The 22,095-nt window shown below is 42.4% G+C and overlaps 1 protein-coding gene across 1 annotated transcript in view; it reads left to right on the forward strand.

Annotated features, from left to right (window-relative positions):
• Positions 1-7,539: 7,539 nt before the first annotated feature.
• The window catches only part of stxbp5a (syntaxin binding protein 5a (tomosyn)), a 96,431-nt gene continuing 81,875 nt past the window's right edge, over positions 7,540-22,095 (forward strand). Inside the window, 2 exon segments of the mRNA XM_032542675.1 lie at positions 7,540-8,112; positions 10,537-10,634. Of these exon segments, the coding sequence (XP_032398566.1) occupies positions 7,975-8,112; positions 10,537-10,634 (236 nt within the window). The 5' untranslated portion in view covers positions 7,540-7,974.

Genomic DNA, 22,095 nt, shown 5'->3' on the forward strand with positions numbered 1-22,095 from the left:
ACAAACATGCACTTCCAGCTGCCACGGGTTGGACACAGGGTCATTTGGCTTATTGGCTCAACATGGTTTAGCCTTGTCACATTGTTGTTTCTCTCTCCCTCTGGGACTGGATGTCTCTAGAGGTCCATCCTCAGAGCCTGCTGTGCTGATAAAAGACAAAAGAGCAAGACTTTGAGGGAGAAAAGCCTGTGCTGCCCGAGCTAAGACTCAGCTCAGACGATAGGGAGCGAAAGGCCAAGCCTTGACTGTATGTTGACAGAATGATAGCGCTGAAGGGGGAAAAGGTGAGGACTCACAGATTGACGTTCAGGCTTTACTGCAGTAATCCAAAACCCCTGTAACTCTGTCTCTAACACGCACGCACGCACACACACACACACACACACACACACACACACACACACACACACACACACACACACACACACAAAAGCCCAGACTTGCTGACAGAAATGCTGACCTGGTTGCAGCCTCACTCTTGTAACCCAACTATTTCCCTCCCCTGCCTCACCTTGCGTTGGCTTCGCATTATCTTTACTCTTTTTTGGCCCATTCTCCAGCAACGCCATCTCTCTCTTCAGCCAACACAGGGCAGCTCTGCAGACCAGGTGTTGGGGGGGAGATGTGAAAATCAAATAATGAGTCTGGAGAAGTTCACAAAAAAACTGCAATACTTCAGTTTTAGAGGTGCACAGCGAATAAAGCACTGAACACAAGGTCATCATCACCATAGAAAAACACTACCTGTCATCAGATTTAAGAGACCAACTGGAAAGCGTGAGAAATCCTGTGTAAGAATGTGTTTCATTGTAGCTTATACAGATTAGCTTTCTTATTGTATTCTCCTTATTTCCCTACAGCCCTCACTTATCAATGTCTACAACCCCCCTGGACTACCAGTTAATACTTTGTAAAGATTATTCCGTTTTGAAGGTCAGATCGAGTCAATATTTTAGCAGGGCTGAGGAAGCACATGGCGAGATAAGACAGTCTGTGCTCCACTTAAAGATTGGACAGTGACAGCAGAGATAGGCAAGTTGCTTTTCACGGCACAGGTCTGGTTGACAGCTGTCGCTCCCTCAGCACAACACTATACAATGTTTACAGTGGAGGGATCAAGGGATTGTGTGTATGTATGGGCACATTGCTGTAAATGTGCGTGTCCAGAAATAGTGATCAAAGTTTGCTTTTGCTTTCGAGCTGTCCTCTGGGGTATTTTAGTCCCAACTACATCCCCTGACAGTTATACTAACCACTACTGATATCAGGGAACTTCTTTTGGTGGTTGCTGTTGTGTTTCAAAGTTGCACATGTCCATAGTTATTATAGAGAAGTCACAGCGGTTGTCAGGATGCAGCTGATGTAACTTCCTGTTGAGCCACGGCCTGTCCAAAGTGTTTATTTCAAAAGATCTTTGAATGGTGGTTCAAACTGCTCCAGATTTGGTTATCTTTTTGTTTTGTAGCTGTATATAAGGAACACTTTTGTTTAGCACAGCTCTGACTCAGCTGATAGGGGGATACAGGGTAAGATAATAGATAGATAGCTGGATGGGAGGATAGGATACACACAATTTCCTTAAAAAAACATCACAGTGACTGCTTGAATCCCAACCTAATTGCCTCGTGTTGGAGATAATTGCATTAATTCAGCGGTGCAGACTCAGTATATGTACAGCAGAGCCGGGAGGTGTCAGGTTGCCAATAAAACAGGAGTCATCCCACTTTATTGGATTGTGCAATAGCCTTTGCCGATCACAGGGGATAATTGTGCCGCTTCATTCACCATCAGATGCTACAGAATGAGAGGAGACCAGGGTAAGCCGGCTCACCATCACGCCACTGTAGTCCTAAAAAATGTAACTTTCCTCAGAATCCTCTTTTCAGTTGTTGTTTCTCAGCACTATTGTGTTTGGCTTCAGATTCCTTTTTTATTTATTTATCAAGGCATGATTCTTCTTCCTGAAAGACATTCACCTCTAATGTGTGGACAGAAAGGACTCCTAACAGTTCATCAACACAGGCATTGTCATGGTGAGGGTTCATTTGATACAATTAATTGATTAGAGATGAAACCAACAGGGTGTGGCTGTACAAGGGAGAATCGATAACCTGTCCTGTGCTCAGCATTGATTATTGCTATCTTAGATAACAGCACACACACACACACACACACACACACACACACACACACACACACACACCACAACAAACACAAAGGCAAGACAGACAACAACACACACACCCACACACATTCCTTGCATTCATAACCATATGTATGTAATTAGATGAGTCTAATTTGAATGGCAGTAGCTCAGTCCATAGAGGGTTGGGTTGGGAACTGGAGGGTTGCTGGTACAAGTCCCTCTAGGGATCAGAGTACACAGTGTGAATTGGTAGCTGTATAGATGCCAGGTGCTCTTGAGCATGGCACTGTACCCCCAACTGCTCAGAGTTCTGGTCCAGCACTCTGACATCTCTACATTTGTGCATGAAAAGGTCCTGAGCATGTGTGTGTATTTCAGGCCTGTATGTAGATAATTCAAAACTAATAACAAAAACAGAGTGTAAATTTAATTTCCCTACTGGAGATAAATAAAAAATATTAAATTAAAAGAGGGTAGTAATACTTTGAGGTCCCTGATCAACCTAATACCAGTAAAATCATGGTAGCGTTTGCTTTCTTTGATTGTTCTGGGTATCCCGTCTGCTCCGGTGCTCCTTCAAACGACTGGACTTATAGTAGTGGTCTCGACTCATTGAGTCAGGGACATTGAACTGAGGACGAAATGCTCCTTCACCTCTCATGTCTCTTTCTTCAATCTCCGGATGAGTGGTGTCAGTAAACTTTATTTTGGCGGCACGCCGACTGCAGCCTCTTTCTAAGACTCTGTCCTCCCATTTCCCTGTGTCACTGGCATTCATCTGCTTGCTTGCTTGCGTGTATGTGTGTGTGTGTGTGTGTGTGTGTGTGTGTGTGTGTTCGGCTGATTATTGTAATTGATTCCAGCTGTGCTGCCCCAAGTAAAGACAAGCTGACATTGTGTCACGTCCCTCCCTTGGGCATGTTCTCACAAACATGCCTGCACATACACACACAAGCCACAAAATGAATGCAATTTCAGTCTAATCTGGATCATATGACTCTATGACCTTGAAAGCAGAAACAACATGTCTAGCTGGTTTTTACACACCTGTCTTCTCTGACACATTTGTCAATTATAAGTTGGAGCCAGGATCATAAACTCATGCTTCTTTAAGACTCCAGCATTTTTCAGGAGTGCTACGGACGTGATGAGGGTTTTATAGTATTGTCAATTTGTTCACCCCCATCTCCTCATCCCTATTATCCTCCCATCAATATTTATAAGCCCCACTGTAACCATAATGACTGGTACGTGGGCTGGGGGAGGGAATCTGTGGATGCATCTACACGTGTGTTGCAGGGGGAATGTTTGACATTGAAAGATTGAAAGCATCCTCTTATTTAACCAGGCAGAGCCAATAAAGTGTTCCTTCAAGGGCATCCGCTCATTAACTCGCTACCCCTCTGGTGTGTGTGTGTGTGTGTGTGTGTGTGTGTGTGTGTGTGTGTGTGTGTTGTGCCTATTTTTGTCAGCTTGGTATGTTTCTCCCTCTGTCTTGTGAGTGCACCGCACATTCTTGTGAGAAACATCTTGCGTGAGCACCTTCTGCTTGTTCCTTTCAATCCCAAGTCCCCCAGCATACAGTATGTGAGCGTGAGCTATGTGTGTCATGATACTGTATGTCCTCTCACTTATTAGCTATAGTGAGTGCCATACTGCATACACCTGCTGCATAAGGACACAGTGGTTGAATGCCGCAGGAAGCCCTAAACTCAGGTGTGCTATGATTTGCTTGATTAACTACAGCTGTCAGTGAGGGCGGAAGGTCCTTGTCCCTCCAGTCCTTCTGGATGACAGGCAGACGCCCCGACTCTCTGCGACGTGCTGTTGTCCCCTCTGTCCCCCTGGGTTTTTCACTTTCTCCAGACAGCACAGGGACTTGCTGCTAGAGGGTCAAACAGGGCTGACTGTGATGCTGAGTGCGACAAGGTCTGTCCCTGTTAGGTTATCTGTGAGAATGTAATTGGCTAAAATCCTTAAGAGGTGAATGATCTGTGTTTAAGGACAATTATTCCCAGTTCAAATGTACATTGTTGTGAGCATTGCCTGTTGATGTTACTCCAAATGTATTATTGTCTAGCTTTGTTTAATAATTTTAGAATAGTAAATTAGAATTTACTATTAGAATAGGAAATCAACAAAGATACAGAATTACATTAAGAAATGGAAATAGAATGCAATTCAACTACATTCTTATTTAATCAGAGAACATACAATCCTATACTCTAAAATAAGAGTGATGAGATACATGTAGATGTATGCATATGAAGTATGTAGATGCATATTCATACTCTATGCAAACATCTGTGTAATGTATGCAAATGTGAATGTGTAGGTTGCCGTTTTCATTCTGTAATCTGCTGTCCAACAATGCACTTAACCCTCTGCTGCCCCACTGTGTTTCAAAACTAGAGGAAAGAAATGGATAAAATAGACATTAAAATTAGCTGGAGTATGTTTTGTTTCTGTGTTAACTGGTTAACTCAGCATTTCCTTTAACAGTGTTGTGCTACTGCTGATGTAAACAGTATGCCCAGTGGGCATTATGCTAGCACACTAGCTGCTTGATCCAGTCATAGTTATCATGTTGTAGATGCTCCTGGCTCATCCACACTCACATCACACATGAAATTAGCACTGGATTAGTGCTCCGCTCATGTGCATGACAGTTAATAGATCTGTATGTGCATCATTTGCATAGTACCCTGGGTCGTTGTGCTGAATGATAATACATAGATAATTGATCGGCTGCAGAGGCATGGTGTTCTGCGCTGGTGTAATTGGTCCCCATACAGTTGTCGCTAGAATAATAATGGTTACCATGTTGTAGGAAATAGTTCAACCTGTAGAACATTAAGACAAATTTGTATGCCTAAAAGAGCTTCAGAAGCGACAGAAAGACCAGGCAGGACACACGTATTTGTCAGCTAATATCAGGAAAAAGTTGCACAAAAACATACCACTGATGAATGCTTAGCACCAAAGATTTTTCAAAAATAAACTTGGTTACATCAACCCAGGGAGAGACGATGACTGCACTGACAGTAAGAATACAGTGACCAGTAGGCTGCCATTTCAAAGCTTCACAGCTATATTAGTAGGTAGAAGCAGAGTGCTTCAATGTGTTTGCAACTCTTGTAGTTACGCTCTTTGATCTACACTTACATTTTCAAGCAAACAAAAAAGGGGACAGCTTATGAAATGAAATCATCATCATTATGTCTGTATGGCTTAAAGACCGTTAGTCAAATGAACAGAATTGACCATATCACCTTGACTTTACATGGGATTAACACTTCTGCTTGACCATCCCCCTCTCTCTTCTCTCTCTTTTCTTCCTGTCCTGCTCTCTTTACAAAAACAATACAAAGAAAAAAAAAACACTAATACGCCTCAGTGGAAAGCCTTATCAAAGAGCACAAACACAGCAGTCAGACTCAAAATACAACACATACACATACACACAATGCAGCCAGATGAATAGCCCCGGCCACAACACAATGGTGCAAAATTAAATCACTGATGTCAGAGTCGCTAAAAGCCCTCCCCTCTAACATCACTCACTCACTCACTCACTCACATGCAAGGACTGACTAATAAGGACCTCTTTGTTTGCCTGTGTAATGTATTCTGGATCAGGCCATATTAGTAGGGTTTGGAAGGTGTGTAGGGTCAATTTCAATTCATTATACAAATAAGTATTACAACATCTGTTCTTAAGCCACCCTGATTGCTGAATTAATAATTTTCTCCCTGGTGCTCTTCATATTTTTTTTGTCTTTTATCCAATAGCATCTTCATTACCGTGATGCATCCTTTACATCAGCTGCGTCTCAAAAAAGGACTTCTTATGTGAAAACACATACAGACAAGCTCATATAATCAACATTGGTTATCACAATGTGCGCCTATGGTGGACATAAAAATGTCTGTTTTTGGACTTTCTCCAGGTTAGGCTTAGCATCAGGTGTTGTTAGCAAGAGTGCATACACAAGCTATTACTTCCGCCGCTGCACCCCTGTCCCTGCTGCCGGCGGCAACCTGTCGAGAATGAGCGTGCAAACAGCCCCAAACAGGTGGCTACGTCAGTGTCACATAAACACGAGCAAGCTGATGGCTGGTTCTTTTCATCTGCGACATTACAAACATACACTGCACTGAGGTTTGGAACTCCACTCACTTAAGCTATAAAGGGAAACATAACCAGGGATCAAGTTGTCTGAGTGGTAGATCTTTATGCATCTTTACTGCAGCTTGTCCAGGTAGTAAACAGCCTGAGGGTCATAGGTGGAACACTCTTTGGGGACCAACTGTGAGCTCATGACCTGAGCCACCAGAATTATGGCAATTCCGTGTCACCAAGTTGGCATTTCATTTGGATTGTGGCAGGAAATTGAAGAGACGCAGACCCACGCAGGCAGATGGACAACATTTAAACTCCACACAGTTCTGGATCTTTTCCCCAGGCCTTTCTTGCTGGGAGTGCTAACTAAATGCACCACCAAGCCACCCTCTAATATGCCCCCTCCCCTAGATAGCAAATAATATTAAGGTGTTTTGAATGTTAGGATGAACAAAGTCTATAGAAACGTCTTAAGCTCATTAGCAGGGCTAGCTAGACCCAGTTGGCAGACACATGGGCCTTTCCCAAACCCATCCCTCCTCGGTAGCTCTTCGCTATGTAGGTAAGTGTTACTCCCTCATGCAAGTCACACATATTAAGAGGGAGGGTATAAATAACAGGTAAACTGTGGAACTCCATCATTAGCAGGAAACCGCCATCACCATGGATACTGATAGAGGCATTGCTTGCTCAGCTGTTGGGTTGTTTTAAGGTTTCCATGCAAATGCATACCTAAATCAAAATGCTATATTAGGCCCACATGACATGCTTTTTTTTGTTAAGATTTGACAGCTTGAAAGCATGAAAGGGGAGAGAGGGTGGACGACATGCAGCAATAAGTGCCATGGGTCGGATTCGAACCGGCAGCCGCTGCCAAGGGGGCGCATGCAGCAATGCTTTTATGTCCCCGTTTTGTTTTAATGTCACCACAATTTCTTTTGATTTTCTCTTAACCCGCCATGAAAAATATCGTGTAGAAAAAATGCAGCACATCCATGCAATGTTTGCCGAGGGTGTAGTGGAAAGAATGGGACTGAGCAGAGCACCCGTCTGTCAACTCGTCTGTCTCCACAGACACTCACAGCGCTGCAGCATCCCAACATCACCAGGTGCAGTGGAGCAAAACCTACTATGTGTGCGTGCGAGAAAGAAAGAGGTGGAGGGGGGGCGTTGTCGCTGGGGGCAAATGAAAGAAAGAGAGAGAGAGAGAGAGAGAGAGAGAGAGAGAGAGAGAGGCTGGCAAGGTGGCGGGATTTGTGTTGAAGCCTCTGCTCTGTCAGACATGCGCAAGAGCTTCAGCAGCAGCACCAACACCACCGCTGCGCTGCGTTTCCGCCTTGGCTGAGCGGCGCACACAGCCGAGAGGGGAGGGGAGGGAAGCCGAGAAGAAGAGCGGAGCCACCGAGACGCAGTGGGCACAGCACGGACTCCGAGCAAATTACACCGACGCACCAGTATCCAGGCAGCCCGTCTCCAAATTCACCCGTCATCAAGCGACCTGTGCCGTGGCGCGCCCCAGCCTTTCAGCATGGAGTCTGCGCTAAAAACAAGCTCTAAAATGTGAGATTTACGGAGGAAATCAGAAGAGAGAGCGAGCGAGCGAGCGAGCGAACGAACGAGCGTGTGTGTATGTGTGTGTGAGAGAAAGTGGCTATCCCCTTTATCTGTTGCGGGTGATCTCAATTCTGTGCTCTGCAGTCTGAAAATGAAGAAGTTCAACATCAGAAAGGTGCTGGACGGCTTGAAAGAGGTGTCCTCCTCCACCCCGTCTGTCCAAGTGGGGCCACAGGAGAACCATCTGATCCAGGAGACCCTCCAGTCCGACCATTTCCAGCTCTGCAAGGTGGGCGAGCCTAATGGTTTTATATTATACAACTGTTTGCATCACGGTTGGCCCCTTTCGCATGTATTTTGTAATATTTACAGTTTGTACTGCGCGTATCCCATCTCAGGATACAGCAGGTGCAAGTGAGCTCCACACAATAAATTCATTAATCGCCTAAGGATTTCTGCTCTGTGGTCTAGATTACAACATTCTTCTGCTGGTTTAAGGTGTATTTCACATCTGACAAGAATCTCGATTAGAAAGAGAATGATTAAAGCGCTCTGTGATTGTCCAAGCCATGTTATGTAGCCTGTCACGCACCTAACTACACTGCGCATACTGTATGGCGAATGCGCTCTGGTGACAGGACAATACACATTAGGAAGTTCCTGTATGGATGCTTGGATTTTTTGTTGTTGTTTTACTCGGATATCTCTCAAAACCAACAAGATATTCTTCCCTTGGATATCGGTTATGGCAATAGCATAATAGGACATGAAAATACCATCGTTTGCTGTGTGTGTGCTTGGCATGAACTGTCATATTGAGGGGCTGGGCCAAACTGATCCCCTCTTGCATAATCTGCTGGGTTTGGATTAGCAAAACGGTGGTTTCTGGTTAATGTATATGTGTGTAAGAGTGTGTGTGTCATCCCCTTTGTCCCCCCCATCCTCTCACACTCCTCTCTGTGGCTTTGTCTCACACACACACACACACACACACACACACACACACACACACACACACACACACACACACACACACACACACACACTTTACCCCAGCTCATTGATCCATTGAGGACTGATGGCGCCTGAAGTGAGTGGGGGCCTGTTTGAAGAAAAAAGAAATGGCTTGCCATCCTCCAACTGTCTCAATTGGCCACAAAGATGGCCTGGGTTAATAAACACTCATGCAGTTCACATATTATGCAATACACATAATATATTTGCTACATCTTAGTCCACTATAATGTTAAATCAGGATTTTCCCATGTGTGTTCCAATGGTTTGGTGTGGCCTTTTTATAGACGTCACTGTGTGCTTGCTATTGATTTTTCAACATATGTAACCTGCACAATCATAACTAGCTTGTTTGTGGGTTTACAAAAAAATCTTTTTATTTGTAAATTACTCATAGTTCTATCAGGTATGTGTAAGTAAAATGTATGCTTGTGCAGTTGTTTTTGTAATGGCACATGATGCTGTAAACTCAACCTCAAGGTCTGGTATAGTTACAGCAGTCCATTGCTATTCATAGGTTTCATGATATTTCACAGGGTGGAGTCTCATGAAAACTCATGCGATTGTTGACCATGTCTGTTTTAGAGACACCACAACATAAGTTGCAGAAGTCCAAGGCTAGAACCGTAGAACTTTATAAAACTGCAACCATTTTAGCAGTTGTCAGAACTAATACGTTAGAGTGCCTGAAGTAATACCTAGAAAACTATAAAACGTTATCTAGAGTCAAGTCAACACAACTGAGGGCTTAGGGGATATTGTGGTTGGAAAGACTATCTCAAGAGATTTCCGGTTTGATTGACACTGCAGTCTAAATATGTCTATCAACAGCCAGGTATCTGATGGAAATCTCTACCTCCTGCACCTTCACTGTCTGTCTGGACAGAAACTCTCTGTAATGTTTCTCTGCAGAGAAGACAGGTGTCTCTGCTGCACTGAGTGCTTCTTATGTAACATGCTTTAGCCTTCTGTCACTAAGCAAACAAATCCAACAGCCCACCACCAGCTGACTGATGTCATAAAGCTACAGTCACAACCACAGAAATATACAGAGGGTGAACAAAAAAACAGACCTTACTGTACGTTACAATGCACTCCAATAGAAGGCCCATGCAACAAATCATAAGCAAATGATCCTTATTGGTGTGTTTTCAGTTATTTTTTATATCCAGACTTCAGTGAAATCACGACTTCATGTGGGAGGCAGTGAGAAAAAGAAAACAAGATAAAAACAGTGAAATGGGAGAGAAGAAATCTCAAAATAGGCCTGTGATCATAAAAGGATCCTAAATAGCAAAGCCAGATATCAGCTATCGAGAAGAATAGAGTAACGGTGCATCGAAAGACCATTTGTTCCTCCCTTTCTTTTTCTCTTTTCTGTGCCATTCAGGCTTTACATTTCTATTTCGTAACACTTTCCACATCCGTTGTGTTTTTTGTTGTGTCTCCCCCCTCCCCATCGTTCCTCTCTGTGTTTTTTTTTTTGTTTTTGGTCCTGGGACGTGTTCCTATGTTCCGGTGTATTCTTTGTTAATAGTTTAAATGAAATAAAAATATTGGGCAAAAAAAAAATACACTTTCCACATCCATCTGGGTCATTTGTACACCTAAGTCATGTGCGTGATATCCTTTTGACAAAAAAACACCCCTGCTGTGAAGTGCACATTGATAACACGTTCTCTTTTTTTTAATCTTTCAGACTGTCCGTCATGGTTTCCCCTACCAGCCATCGTCCATGGCTTTTGACCCCGTGCAGAAGATTCTGGCCATTGGCACCCAGAGTGGAGCTCTCAGATTGTATCCTTTCACTTGTCATTGCCAGTGTTATAGGTTACTGTGGCCTGTAGCAGCTCCTTTGGGTCCCTCCATCCCTGGGAGGCAGCAGCAGGTAAGTGAACAGATGTCTGAGCTGCCATAGTCAGATGTTGATGTGGGGTTTCAGTGTGTTTTTAGAGCATGCTGAAGAGGTCTTTGTAACAAGCTCCAGATGTTGTTGCATGGTAAGATAATGCTTAAAACCTAGACCAAGAGCAACCTCAACTCAGAATCCCTTTAATCCTACATTTTTGCTGCTTTAACTGATAATACCACACTGCTGCTCACACCTTTTACATCACGAGAAATGTCAACATTTAGCCGCATATTGAAGTATGTGCTGCTATTGAGCTGGAGAAGTAAGTGGCTGTGGTAGCTTGCGTTGGCTTCTTTGCAAATTGAGGACGTTAACACAAACGGGGACAACAGCTTGTGATAAAATGGCACCGCGGGGAGTCGTATAGCTTCAGAGAATGCCCGCAAACTCACCTGTGTAAAGCTGCTTTTACAGGTCCTCCATGTATTCTCATTCCTGTCCGACTACCTTTGCCATCTCATTACTGTGTGATGAAGAGCTGTCCACCTGGCTGTCCCTCGTTCCCACCTACTGGCAGCTATGGCTGTGACTCAGTCTCATTCACCTACACTGGAGGGACGAGGATAAGAGAGTCTACAGAGCCATGTTTACCAGACTTCTAAAAAGACAGCAGTGTTCAATCCATAGCTTCAGTATGTTTTCTGCTCTTTAAAGCAGAGTGATAGAAGAGATAATGATGCACCACTTTTTCAGGAAATTACTGAATGTTCCTATAGATTTTACAGATTCAACAGCTGCTCTGCTTTGGATGAAGAAATTCATGGTTTATGTCAGTGCTCCACAAGTCTATATCTATGATGTTCCACTTCCTGGATTGTCCAGGTGCCGCCGGAATTTCCGCTGAATGTTTTTCATTTCAGCCGGAAGTCCGCTTTCTTTTTTCTTTTAAACTCCGGTCAATTAATGAGGACTATGGTTAACTGCTCCTCAGATCTCTGCTGGGTAATTTGAGACAGTTAGCTGGATTATATGTCAAATCTGAATTGTGATTGGTTTAAAGAAATGCCAATAAACCAGAGCACCTTTTTCTGCAATCCCGGAATGCTATGTGAAGTAGCCAGACCCTCCTTCGCAGCGCTGTGGAGGAAGGTCTGGCAATGTGAGACTAGTGCTCCACATGCATTAGAAGATAAGAGATGAAATCCCTCCTCTGGTAGAAGTACTATGTCAGAGCTGGTGAATAAGCTTAATGGGGCTTATGTCTTGCTGGCTGGTACGGTACTCGTGTGAGCTTCAGATTGGGTAAACTCAGTATAAGAAAAAAAAGCTTTACTCATGGTGTAAAAGAAGCCTATACCCAATCAGCATAGAGATCGGAACACATTCTCCCTCAGACTATCCCGGGTTTGGCTGAAATGATCTTGTCAGATGGTTCCTACTGGCTGAAACTGGTCACTTTGAAATTGAATGAACAGAGGAATCTCTTGTGTTTAAGTGATGTGTATCAGATAGTCTTATCGGAGTCAGGAGAAGGTGAATTGGGAGTCATCCATCTATTCTTTGGTTCTGCTTCTCTTCCCTTGTCATTTACTTTTTAGTCAGCCCTGTCTCTTTATCTGATGACAACCAAACCAGCGTGGCACAGATGAATGGAGATTATAATAGAGATTTCCAGATTCATGCGTTGCTATGCTGCAGCTTGTAGGGTTTTCTGTAGTGTGTTTTAGTTAATGTTTTATCAGGTTGCATCTTTTGTGAAAGACATCCTGGCACTCCTGCGTCAATACTCATCTACATGTCTGTCCTGGAGGTCTTTATTTTGCAGTGTAGTGCAACCGGCGTCTATTCGTGCTTGTGTGTATGTGTGTGTGTGTTTGTTTGCCTGGCTGGCCTGCCAGGACATTTGGCTGCACCCCTCTCCCATGGAGGATTACAGGAAGTGGCAGATCAAGGGCCTCAGCCTGGTAGCGTGGTAGAGGACTGAGAAATACAGCAGGAACAGGAGGTGTGGGTGGATGTGTATGTGCGTGCGAGTGAATATGCGCGTACGTGTTTGTCTGAGTGCGTGAGTCCTCCAAGGAGATGGCTGATCCCTCTAGCCATAAAGCCAATCACTTCTGTGATCCCCCCCAAAACGGTCCCGTGTTTGATGCTCGCCACTGACTCTGTTGCTGCTTCCACTGTCCAGCTGGGAAGATGACAATGTCATTTTGGTGTTGTCTGGAGGAGGCAAAAAAACGGAATAGAGAAAGAAGGGAGAGCCAGCGGAGAGGACAGGCCGATAGAGCAGAGAGAGGGAATAGGTCTGAGAGAGTGAGAGAGGCAGGCTATCCCCTGCTTGAAGATATAATGGCCAAGAATAGAATCCTTATTGATCTGTGTGTGGTAATGCACTGAGACAGATATGCCCAAGTGCACACACTGCTGGCAATTGTTTTTCTGTACAATTTCTCAACAACGAAAAGAAGTTGTGAGCATTCAGAAGAGGTTTCGCTGTGCAAGCAGTCTACGCATATTAGCTATCCATTGGATTAGCAGTGTAATTTAGAAAATAAGCAGAAATGCTGTGTTCGAAAACGCTGAATTATAAAAGCTTTTTTTCATTTTGAGTGTTACGACAAAGTGTTTGTGATAAGAGGCAGGGCTGCAGAAAGAAGAAGGAACCTTCCTTATTTCTTTCTATTGTATGCCCCTTATTACTTGACCAGACTGATCTGAATGTGTCACACTGATGCCACTTGTCACTGTGTCTAATATGGCTCAAACCTAACACAAGGTTAGTAGTTGAATGGTGGTACTGTAACCAACATTAGCAGCAGGTGGTTGACACACAGAGTTGGTAACAACAGACAAAAGGTGGGGTTGATTAAACAGAATGAGCTGCATCTGCTTATCAACCATATACTGTGATGATACTATGAGCTTCCATTAAAGCCAAAGATGATTTGAATTAATATCCGTCAGCCTTTAGACAAAAAGACTATATCCACAATGTTCCACTTCCGGGATTGTTCAGGTGCCGCCGGAAATTCTGCTGGATGTCTTTCATAAATTCTGCTGGATGTCTTTCATAAATTCTGCTGGATGTCTTTCATTTCAGCCGGATGTCCGTTACCTTCCGCTTTCTTTGTGTTGGCATTTTAAACTTGAATTATAAATGATATCCGTCAGTCTCTAGACAAAAAGACTGCATTAACCAGAGCATACAGCCTAATCTAAAGGGGAAACACTTGCTACATTAAAATTGTAAACATAAAGGAAAGTTTCTGCTACACCTTCATAATAAAGAGAGGGGGAATTATAATCACCATCGGTAACGTGTAAGGCGGGGAATGGAACCTCATTCGTTTTCCATTAGCAACCAAAATAAATCTGTAGGATTGAATATCAAGTGGTTTACCTTATTTTACTTATTCTTTGGTCCGATAAGTCCTCTTTTAAATTAGGAAATCAGGGAGCTTTGCTAATTTTGGACGGTAGGCAAAGTTTTTGTATGGCGTTTTGTTTTAAAGCAACAGCATGTACTAATGCATTGGGGAGTTTGGCATCATTGTAAATAAAAACACATTTATTTCTCAAACTACACTAAGGTATCTTTATAGCAATGTTATTGAAAGATTTCAAAAAATACCCAGAATATCTTGTACTTTTAATAACCAGCTTTCCAGTATTTGGCCAGAATCCATTTAGAATATGAACAAGAGTTTTTTTTTTGTGCAGCTGAACTGCACAGAAAAAGTCACCACCCTTGATAATTGAAGTTTATACTCTGCTGATTTAGTTTGTGTGTAAAAGAGAAGCATAATGTGGGTGGAAATTACCAATTTTTCCAGAGCACTACGCAATGGGAGATTCCGTCTCTCCCTGACAGAAAACATGGTGCAGGGTCCTTATGGGATGACTTTGTCAGCTTACCGCCATCAAACTAGAGTCATCTGTATGCGTATGTATTTTGGTGTGTGTGTTCATTTGCTGGGTGGTCTGCAGATGTGTGTGTAACAATGTGGCGGCTCATCTCCGCGGCGAGCCGGCTCTTTTGGTAGTGGCCAGGAGAGATGGCAGCACTATAACTCAGAGACTGCCTGTGAGCCGGCAATTGATCAAATTGTCACTCCATGCTCTGCCAGATTATCTCATCGGAAGGCGCAGGACATCATAAGGGGGCACACAGACAGACACACACAAACGCAGTCACACCCAGAGTAATAATTTAATCTTAAAACGGAGATGGCAAAGGTAACACACACGTTTGTGCTTTCACACACAGGGACACACACAAGCATATGATGGTTGATGACTTACACACATGCTAGTGGATGTGGACACACTAATACTGTGTGTGTATCTACATATACAGGAGGCGAATGTTTGGACAGAGGTGCACACATGTTTGCAGAGACAACGTTGTGTACACACACACACACACACACACACACACACACACACACACACACACACACACACACACACACACACACACACACACACACACACACACACACACACACACACACACACACACAGACAGAGTAACTGCTGTGACTGGCACTGGCCATGTGCAGCTTTTGGTCGTAGCACAGATTGACTATGACATATCTCCATCATTTATCTTCCTTCTGATTCACTCTGTAACTGTTCTACACTCCCAGCTTTGTCTACAGTCACAGGAGAACCTCACTGAGCCGTGAGTTCTCTGACTGAACTACAGAATGGGAATTGTTTTAAAGAAATAGAAAATATAGCCCAGCAGTATACGTTGGAATTTCTTTGGTATAATTTGTATAAATGAAAGTACGATTGTACTGTAGCTTATAATCTCTACAGCTTCAGAGTGTGTGCTTGCATATTTCTCTTTGTGAACAAACGTTGATCGGAATTTCAATGTTTGTTAGAAATCTCCAAAGAATTGTAATGTGATATAAGCTCTTGTTTTACAGAGAAGTTCACCAGATGCCTCTAATAGAACACTGACTGTATATAATTCATACGTATGTCTGTGATTATGGTAATGGTTTCTGATTGTAATCAACGATTACAGAGACTGTCTGGATTTTTCTCCTTGCATGTTTTCAGAGTCTTCAGAGACATAGGGACAGTGGAAAAGGGTTTGCGTCAAGCTCTCTTTCCAGTTTGTTGCTTAAAGAGTGTGAGAGCTTCTCTTCAGGTCACAGATCATTTGTTTATTCAGTTTTTACTTCTATCTGTTTTGTGTCATCTTTAATCGCTTCCACATTTTTGCACTTCTCATTGGGGTTGACTTCTGGATGTTCTTCATATTACAGTCCATGCCTGGGGTTGTGTGTTTGTGTATGTGTTGAGTTATGCAATGCGCCAGAGCTTGGCGCTGACTGAGACAGCAACAGGAGGAAAGCAAGGAGGTAAGCTGCTGCTGCCACTGTTCACATGTAGGATCAATGCAAGTTGTAATTTACCATAAATCTGACAATGTTGCATCTGTGCTCCTGTGGTGATATCTAGGAAAAGTCAATGCTTTGTCATTCCTGTGTCAGTGGTTAGCGGGTTAGCTAACAGTAACATATGGGGGATGAAAGACTAGGAAAGAGGAGAGCTATCACAAAATCAAGAGGGATTAATACCTCATCCTAGTTGACCTCATTTTACTTTTCACACACGCGGGACAAGGATTGGGGAAGAGAAAGGCGAGAGAATAACTTGAAATGAAGTCATCTTAACGCATCTGATGAGAGAGTTTAATGGGGTGTGTTTAAAGAGCTGCTGGTAGGGTTGAAAGAGTCAGCTTGTGTCGGCCAGATGGCTTCTTTTTTTTTTTTTTAATCGACAAAAGTAGAGTCCGTAGTGAGGTCACCAGAGAGCTGGTGAGGTGCGGCTGTCATGTCAGTTCAATGCACATAAACTTTACAACATTATTGGAACACACTATGTGTGGATGCCTGTGTCTGTGAATGATTGCACACCCATACCTGTTTCACTGTAGTGAAGTGGTCTTTAGCAAAGACTCCGTGTGTACTGGGTTTCAGCCTCCGTTGTGTGTGTTTTTTTTTGTTTTTTTTTTAAGAAATGTAACCCTATCAGTACCACAACAATGCAGTTGCTGCCTCTCTCGGTCCAATATCCTGACAGTGTGTCCTGCTCAAGTCCTTTAGCCTTGACAAGTCCCAAATGGGATCTGGGTTTAGGATGATTCAAGTTGTGCTGCCATGTTGTTCTCTTAAATAATTTAATGTACATTTAACATCAGCCTTTACTCCTCTTGCTCCCTGTGCTTTATCTCTGCCAGCTCCTGTCTTTCCGGAAATGATAGTCATGCATGTGCATGTTCAAGTGAGACATATAACTTTGAAGGTCACCAGTTTTACCAGTTTACTAATGGAAACATACACATGAAAAAAAAAACACAAAAACATCCATACACAGACCAACACGGAGCCTATCTTCCTCCAGTGAGTCATTATAAATCAAGAAGCCATTTGTCATTTTTCACCAGAAAGCAATGCTATTGGACAAGAATTCTTGATGATTTGGAGAACTGTTAACAGAAAGGACTGCTGCGGGGGATCAATACTAAATACGGACGTTTTGCCTCAAACAGTGTGTGATTTTGGTTCTGTCATAGAGGTAGTTTTTAAATTAGGATCATCATTTAACCTAAGATGCATGTATCAAACTTTGATACAGGAGGAAACAATTCATTATTACTTCTCATCAGTATGCATACAAAATAATTGAAAGCAACCTGTGGAGCAGTGCATGTGTGTGGGGACATGTCTGAGAGGTCACTTGTTTGAGATAGTAGGCATGTGCTAATTATTCCAAACGGACAACATGCAACACTTGACAGGCTCATCCTAAATACATATTATCATGTAGACTGGAGAGAATAAATGGGATCAGATTTGTACACATCCCCTCAGAGGGCATAGCTACAGTCTACTGCACTGCTTGATGGTTGGCTCTATTCTGACGACTTGTGGTCAAGTTAAGCTACAATGTTTTGACCAGGCAAATTATGAGGCGCCTGCTGCGCTGGGATTGCTTGTCAACATATTTTGAAGTGTTAATTAGATAGCATTAATTGAAAGTAAAACATAAACTAACAAATTACTTTGACAGCAAACCTAATGATGGATGCTGCACTTTTGTAAGGATTATTTTGCTTATGTAAAATCCTAGAAGTTGTCAAGAACTTTCGAGTAGATTTTAACTTAGCGGTGGAAATGAGGAAGCGTGCACCTCGGATCTGCTTGTGACAGCTGATGGTGAACACGAAAAACTTAAGCTGTGAGTTTTCATGGTCAGAGATGCCAAGGGAAATGGTTCGAAAGTATAAAAAACAATTCCTACTTCAAAGTCTTTTCATGTTTCCTCTTTGTAATTAGCTATGTAGGAAGATGACGTCAGCCGTTTCAATCCTGCCTACAAAGCTCTGATTGGTTGACTGTTTACCAGGTGGAAGCCATAGGCTATAGAAAAAATACTGAACGTAGCTATCAGATCTGAATAGTGAAGCTAATGCGGAAGTGCCTTAAACCTGTATTCTCTCTATTTTCTAGCAGCGGGTGACTCCACTGGAAGTCAGATTGTGTAGAAGTGAATAAGACTATTTACCCTATTTCTCACTTAATTTAGTAGCTTAGTAAACACTTATAATTAATTTTTGGTCTCAACCGCTGTCAATCAGGACAGAGGCTAAGCAATATCCATGGCACTGTGGACATTATAATAGCTTTGAATTTGTTTTTAGGTGTTGTCTGTGTTTTTGTCTTAAATTTTGACCCTCCCACTGTGTGTTTTCACTTCTTCGAAGTTAATTGGAACATCTTGTTCAACGTTTGGTTGCACCTTGCCAACCAAGCTAGCTAGATAGTACATGCAGCTGAACTGCACAAGCGCCCAGAGGTCCCCCTGATTAGATTTGTAGAGTTTAGCCATACCATAGACGACACTGGCTTAACCACATCCTCCTCCCCAGCTCCACCCTCTTGTCCAATATTGTCATGTCCGGTTTTAAAATCCAAGATAGTGACGGCCAAATACCAACTCAAGGCAGTAATCCCCAAACCGATGGGTGACCTCACTGCTGCTACGTTCAGTATTTTTAACAATCTGTGGTGGAAACAGCCGTCAACACCAGATAGCAATGTGGGGAGTAATTTAGAGGTCTGGAACCAGGCTGAGATAACAGTTTAGACAATCTGGCTTAACTGTTGGCTTGTTCATATCCCGGCTGGTCATATTTCAGTGTTACAATGTTGCCAAATGTAACCATTTTGTGTGTAGTGTTCAGGTAACAAACATTCTACACACCTCGACCTTTCAGACCGTAACAGCCAGGGACACAGTGCAGTCAGCTTGTTGTGATTTATGATCATTTTCAGCACTGCTGGGGTCACTTGTGAGGAACATATACCTACTGTATTGATTTGCACTCATATTAGTCCTCTATTGTAACATAGCTCTCTAGACCAAAGGGTTTGACCAATGCCCGGTCGTCATACCACAGAGATCCCTCATCATCAACAGTCATGTTTACAAAGGAAATGAGCATGTGCACTCAATTGAATTTGGTTTGTGTCACTGAGCACAGCGTCTGATTCAGGAGTTATGGTATGTACATCAGCAACACATGGTAGCACTATATCTTGTATTGATTTCAAATTGGGCTTCATTTGTATGTCTGAGGCTTTCATTATCATGACACGGGGAAATCTCCAAGGATTAAATGCAAGTACTTCTAAAATCATATAAATGGCAGTTTCTTTACAAGTGTGGGAATTAAGACAAATGACCCAGGTTGCCCTTTTTCTATAAATAAGGCAGTGTAGTACTAGTTGTTGTTTGCGACTTGCCCTGAGCACATTATGGCACGCACTGGTAGCTCTTGCCTGTCCAGTTATGTAAATATCAATTCATCATACACGCTGTAAATCTAGCGTCTCAGTGAAGGTCGCTGTCATGTATTAAATCATACATGACAGCGACAGAGAACTCACCTCATTAGATTAATTTAAATACAGTTTTGAGGTTAAATCAGAATGTGATGTCTTGGAATTACCTTCAGTATCTGGTCTGTAAGCATGTGTTCGTCCATAGGTCTGGGACTGAAGCTTTATATGTTTGCTGCTGTCTAGCGAATAATTGAAATACAGAGTGAGACATGTTCAATTTTGGAAAACGTCCTAACTGAATAACTGTCTGTTTATTCTCAAGGTGACCTTAATGTAAACGCTGCATTCGATGAGCTGAAAAGAAAAGAATTTCTTTCCAAGTGCTTGTTTGAATATAACATTAGTGTCAGTGGCTGACACTTGGTGGTTTTGCTTGAGGTGTGGAAGTGTGGCAGGGTTAGGTCTAACGGTTGCTGTCAGGTTGGCACAGTCCCTGTGGTGCTTGTAAGAGGACTGGCTTACAGAACGCAGTGAAGCACAAAGATTTTGTCATCTCGATTTTCTCCCTGCTCTTCATGTGACCTCCAGGTCTCAGCAGGACCACAGCGCAGAGATAACTGTGAAGGATTTCTTCTTTTTTTTAAAAAAAATTCTTACTCTTACCTCTTCTTTTGTTTTACAGCATGCTGCTTTTTTTCAGAAATCCCTTTTCAATTCACATTCCCAGAGATATAATTGTTTAGTTGTTTTAGGATTTCTGTAATGGGATTTTACTTATTCTCTGTGCTCCTGGTCCCCCTGCTGGTTCTCTGCAGCTCATTATTTTTTGTCGAGCGGCTGTAATCTTCCACTCTGTCTCAGGGGGATCTGCTCCCTCCCCGTTTTAATGTTTTCAAATATTTTCTCATGTTAACTTTTCTTATCATTTTTTTTTTTAACCTACTCCCTTTCTCACTTACAGTATGTTGCAAGAGTTTGTTTGTTTTAATGCTCACCAGACCTAATGCCCTACCATGATAAATTAACCATAATTCATTAGCAAACATTAACTTTTAGGTAACACATACAGTAGGTGGTATTAATATGATCCTTATCTTTGTATGATACGGCATTATAGAGCTTATTTTGTTCTTTATGCACACATTTATGCATTGAGGTGTGCCAATGTTTAATCCGATCATCTATGCTATGCATGTAGGGGTGCTTATAGTGTAGCTGTTAGGATGTGATATCACGATGCTCTCCATAGATACGGTAAGCATAATGAATTGAGCAATTGCTGCATGTCCACATGCATACTAGTTTAGGAGTTAGGAGCAAAGCCTAAATCTTTGTGAAACCTGATAACAGGTGAAACACGGGTTATTCATTTAATCATCTGTCTCTAGACCAAGGGGGTCTTTTTTTGGACAGGAACTCTTTAGTTGAAAGAGAGACGGAGTAGGCTTTCCCTACTATGTACGTATATTGTATAGTTTGTACAGTTGAGTTAAACTGGGTCAAATAGATGAAAATAAATGGTTATTATTTATACATCATGTTTTAACGTGAAAGATACCATACATGTACCTTAATGGTTGAATGCACTTACTGGAAGTTGCTTTGGATAAGCGTCAGCTAAATGACATGTAATGTAATGCAATGGAAGGCTAAAGTTAATCCTTAAAGTGCCCATATTATAAAAAAAAAAATCTGGGATTTGGGGTGTTATTTTGTGTCTCTGGTGCTTCCACATGCACACAAACTTAGAAAAAAAACAATCCATGCTGTTTAGCGTGAGATACAAGTTTCTGAAGGCCTTCAGTCTGTTCTAAATCTCCACGGCTCTCTTCGTAACTAGTCGAGACGAGGTGGCTAATCATTCTTAATGGCAAAACACTGCTACAACACACACTAGTTCACCATAATCTCCAAAAGAACTACTTCCATGTCCCTGTTCTGCAGGTATTCTACAAGTGCCCCTCGTTTAGGAGAAGTCTCCCAGCTAATCCTGCCTTGGACTGCCTTGGCAACAAAGAGGCAACTATTGCCAAAATCCAAATTCACGGTGTATACAGTAAAGGTCATGCTGAAGACATTATGTAAAAATGGATCACAGTATGCAAGAACAAATAGGAGATTATAATTTGGGCTTCAGCTAAAGTTTATTTTCATTACCGAAACATCTATTTATTGTTTTCTTAATTCCTTGTTTTTTCCTAAACCTGAAGGTATCTAATTCACAGTGCTATAAAACAGAGAACCCGATTGAGTGATATTATTTTACTTAGTCAGTTAATATGGTATACTAGTTTAGGATAACAGTGTACCATTACAACAAGCCTTTTCTAAACTGCTGTATGTCTGCAATATAACAGGTGTGTTAAGAGACAGAGGCTGCTCTGGTTTAAAGGCTTACAGGCGACCATGAGCACCTTATGGCCACGGGCGGTGTGAATGGGTGGTTATGACCTTACTAAACACTCTTATTCTGTCTGCAAACTCCTAAAACACACACACACACACACACACACACACACACACACACACACACACACAC

Source organism: Etheostoma spectabile, chromosome 18 (assembly GCF_008692095.1).
Source record: "Etheostoma spectabile isolate EspeVRDwgs_2016 chromosome 18, UIUC_Espe_1.0, whole genome shotgun sequence".
Lineage (NCBI taxonomy): Eukaryota > Metazoa > Chordata > Actinopteri > Perciformes > Percidae > Etheostoma > Etheostoma spectabile.